The sequence below is a fragment of the Oryzias melastigma genome, linkage group LG3, assembly GCF_002922805.2.
Source record: "Oryzias melastigma strain HK-1 linkage group LG3, ASM292280v2, whole genome shotgun sequence".
In the NCBI taxonomy this organism is placed as follows: Eukaryota; Metazoa; Chordata; class Actinopteri; order Beloniformes; family Adrianichthyidae; genus Oryzias; species Oryzias melastigma.
The window spans coordinates 16,887,764-16,892,148 of record NC_050514.1 but is presented as its reverse complement, the minus strand read 5'-3'; the positions used below and the strand labels follow the sequence as shown (position 1 = coordinate 16,892,148).

The 4,385-nt window shown below is 38.6% G+C and overlaps 1 protein-coding gene across 1 annotated transcript in view; it reads left to right on the top strand.

Moving 5' to 3' along the window:
• lmo1 (LIM domain only 1) overlaps positions 1–3,969 on the top strand; it is a 28,195-nt gene extending 24,226 nt beyond the window's left edge. The window contains exons 3-4 of the mRNA XM_024295891.2: positions 1,407–1,532; positions 3,441–3,969. Coding sequence (XP_024151659.1) covers positions 1,407–1,532; positions 3,441–3,546 — 232 coding nt within the window. The 3' untranslated portion in view covers positions 3,547–3,969. The remainder of the gene's footprint in view (positions 1–1,406; positions 1,533–3,440) is intronic.
• The last annotated feature ends 416 nt before the right edge of the window (positions 3,970–4,385 follow it).

Below are 4,385 nucleotides of genomic sequence, written 5' to 3'. Positions count from 1 at the left end.
CTTGGAATTGTGTTTTAGTTTCTGGAATTTTTTTTATTTCTAAAGTGTATTTTTTTTAACAGTCATTCCGATTTTTAATACATTTTTGATTTTTGGCACTTCAGGTCCACCGTACTTTTACGTCTAGTACATAGACTGAGCGATGATCCAGATCAGCAGGTTATATTCTGTGCAAGAAAAAGCAAATAATGAGTTACAATCAAATGGAAAATTTAAGATATTAACAAAACTGGGGGTGAATGATGGAAAATGATGATAAGAAGGTCAGTTTTGTGGTGAGATCATTTGTACTGTTGTCTGATAAAATGAGACATTTGGGAAAAGCATATGCTGTCGGCTCTGAGAAAGACAAAAACCCACATTCCCTGCATTACAGAGTCTTCTGGGGTGGCAGATGCCAAATGTATGAGAACACACTTTTTTCTTTCTTCCTTTCTTTTACTGATTCAGTAACAAGTTGTAACAATGTCTCAGTTTAACACCCTGTGAATCCCTCTCATGAAACATAACAAGCTTTCTCTGTTTCTGTCTCTCCTGCAACTATGGGGCAGTGGCCCCTAATTAGAAGCAGAGCTGTTGGATAGACGTTTCCTTTAACAAGGTGAAGGCAGCTGAATGGGACAAGCACAAACGAGGCAGAATATCAACACTCCGGCTCCCCTGTCAAAGCCACACAAGTTTGGCGAAAAGTGTTTAACATACCGCCAGAATGACAATCTGCAGTTGCCTTATCGCCTCATGCAAAGCTGTGAAGCGATCCTTCTCCTGCAGAATATATAAATCTATCTGTGATCCCAAATCTCCAAATTAAACAGAGACAGAAGCTTAAACAATGAGAATGTAAATCTGAACGGGAAAAGAATTGGGAATTTGCTCTGCTTTGAGGAAAAGCTCAATCCCTTCTTTTTTTTTTCTTTTTTGCATTATTGACCTTTAACACTTGCCTTACTTGCCTCCTGCCTCATAACCCTGAAAAATCAAGTTAAATCTTTTAGGTTTTGCACCAAGAAACTGTAACTCAGAGTGGGGAGTGAGTTTTAAAACATTTTTGATTGGCAGCTTTGAGTTAAAAATGATTGATGCCAAAGAAAATATTACAATATTAAAGTTACATTAGAGATAGGTGTGAGATAATACTGGCTGTTGAATCTCAAACTGTATTTTTTTTTTTTTTATGAGGATTTTTTTGGGGAAGCAAAAAAATTATTTTGCCTTTTTGAAATTAAAATACCTGTTTAGAATATAAGTCGAGTAGTGCGTTTTGTTTCTGACACTCCTTACTTCACGTACATGTTTTCAGCAGCCCTGTTCCTGCTGGTTTGCCACACTGACTCGCTCTTTTATTACAAAACAAGTAAAAAGAAGGTGGGTTGATCTCTGACTTCTTTTTCCTTTCTGCCTTGCAGGCTCTTCGGTACAACAGGGAACTGTGCAGCTTGCAGTAAACTGATCCCAGCCTTTGAAATGGTGATGAGAGCCAGAGATAATGTTTACCATTTGGACTGTTTTGCCTGTCAGCTTTGTAACCAGAGGTAAGAATGGGGAGCTTAAATCAACAACAAAAAGGAAAGAAAATGGCTGGTAGCTTCTATACCAGATCCTCTTCAGGATTTTGTTTTTATTTGATAAGGGTAAAGTCAATGTGAAAGGACAAACCAATATCAACAACATAGTGTTTTAGAGTCAAAGCAAGTGTTGTCCTTATGCAGATTTATGAAAGTAAATAAGCAAAACTGCAACTAAATGTCATTTTTTGGGCTAAAACTTAAACTTTGGATTTTTCTGAAAGACCCACTCCAATTACATATTTTGTATAAGTGTTCCTAGTCGTCTTTTAGTTATGATTATGCAATTTTTAGCCAAAAATCAAAAAACTGGGGTCATGTTCTAGAACATGGTTCTAGAAAATGACATCAGAAAATCTAATCTGGGTTGTGGGCGGGACTATCAGCACAGAAGTTATCTCTGCTAATTTCCCATCAGCCCTTTGTTTACACTCTCTCTTGCTAGCAGCACCTCAGAAGCACAAGCTAACATTAGAATGGCATAAAACAAATAATAAAAACTATATCAGAGCTATCCAGCCGTACAGGTTTGAGCCAGATGGCAGCTCAGATGAAGAAAATGAAGACATTTATGTTTCTATTGCTCTGCAAGTGGATACCAAAGAATTGTAAACAAAAATTGTTAGCTAACCATTGGCAGTTGCTGCGTCACAAGTCTGAGCTTTTTCAAATGACTGCTTTTCATCTGCTCCTGATTCATCATGATTTGAATAAAGAAATACTCAGAAAAGCAGTTTTAATCTTATATTATTTTATATATGTTCTTCATTATGAGAAAATGCTATAAGAGCATGCTTGAAAAATACTGAAAATACTATTTCCATTTGATTGTGACTTAATTTTTTTATGTAAGTTGTAGGAATGAAAAATATCTATTCAAAGTTGGAATGAACTCACAAAATATGTCTTGTATAACAAAGAACAAAAAAAAAAGAACTCTCCAGATATAGTACAGTGTTACCAAAGGGACAGCATAAAACTGCAGAGAACACAAAGCCAATGCTGTGACATCTATAGAATATGACATACCCAAATTTTGCTTCCGACCCTTAATATTTTGTAGGTAATGGTCCCGGTCTGAAAGCGAAGCATCCTTTGCATGCTTGTCAGGGGTGCTGTGACCCTGTTCCTTCACACAGCATAAGCCCATTAACCTTGTGCAGTCTAGATTCAGTTACCATAGTGAACACCTGCTGTAAGGGAATTATGACCCCTGTCTCTCATCTCAGCTGGCAGACATGCAGCCGGGTCTCATCTGGCAGAGCATTGCCATGGCTGTGGCTGTTACCAGCTTTTTTGGGTTTGTTTTTAATGTGTTATAAGCCTGGCATATTACTGAGGCAAGCTGTTTTCAGCCATGCTCTTATCTTCACTCTCCGTAAGTCACATTATGGAGCTGTGTCCACTGTGTCACACAAACAGAAAAAGGGGACGCCAGGCTGCTGTGGGTTATTTTCCCTCTTCAGTTGAGTTTGAGAAGGGGGGAAAAAATGGTTTTGAGCACTAGAGCTAAACTGGTGTGTAAAAAGCTAACCATTTCCTGTGAGACTCCTGCGGCGCCGCGGCGTATTACCCAGCCAAAAAGAGAGTTGACCTGCCTTTCATTGGATGCCAACGGTCGTGTCTGTTTGCTTTCAAATAGGACGGGCTTTTTTATTTGAAGTCATTTGAAATAGTTTTATTTGAGGTCACCCATTCATGATGTCCATGAAAACGGGCTTTGAATCTGTGATTCTGTGGTCTGTGTGATGTGAAACATCTCTGTACTGTCAAACAGAATCATCATCCACTGCTCTGACTGCCAAACACACACACATCATTTAGCTAATTCCAGGAGTTTGTCTCTAATGACAGTGGCTTTGCTTTCTGTTTCAGGTTTTGCGTGGGAGACAAGTTTTTCCTAAAAAACAACATGATTTTGTGTCAAATGGACTATGAAGAAGGCCAACTGAACGGCAGCTTTGAGACGCAGGTTCAATAGTTGGGACCTTCCTGCAGCAACAATCGGCTCCACACCTTACCACGCCAGATGGATGTTCTGCTGCACTTAGAAAAAGACAAGCGTCCGTCTGCTCGCCTGCAATACTTTTTAAGACACCTTTATCAGTCCTTAAGGACTGTATTGTAAATGTTCAACTTTTTGCCCCTCCCACACCCCCTCCTCCCTCCCCCAACACTGAGCAGTTACAAATTTTGATGTACAGTTGTGCCTGCTTAGCTGAGCACTGTATTGCTTGTATGTTTTTGTGAAATTTGTTCAGGTTTTGTTTTTCCTTTTCTTGAAGAAATGGTTCACTGGAGGGTATGTACAGTCTGTTTTCTCTGTATATATAAACCGGAACATTTATTTTATGAAATGTAATGCAATTTTATTACTAGTGTGAATTAAAGATTCTTAAATGTTCACAATTTGTTGTTTTTTTTTCTCTTCCATGAAAGATGTGGGCCAAAAAGTTGACTTATGAATAGGAATTTTATGAGCTGCTTTGATGCAGATTTACAATCTTATCAGTATTGTGCTGCAAAAAACAATAAAGCTTTTTACTGAAAAAAACTAGCTTTGTCTATATAGTCAGACCATGCAGGTGTCATCCATGAGCTGCTCTGTGATTCATGCTTCACTAATTGCCGTCTGATTATGAGGTTCAGAAATGAAATGAAACAGTAAATAAATTGAGAGAAAATAAATACCCATCGAGTTCCATCTCATTCAGACTCATCAGCCACAGAAGTGCAGAGCTGCAGTTTTCCCAGAAGACTCCGTTAATGGAGATGTGCGACCGTGTCGGTTTGTCAGACGAGGTTATTTCTAATACGCAG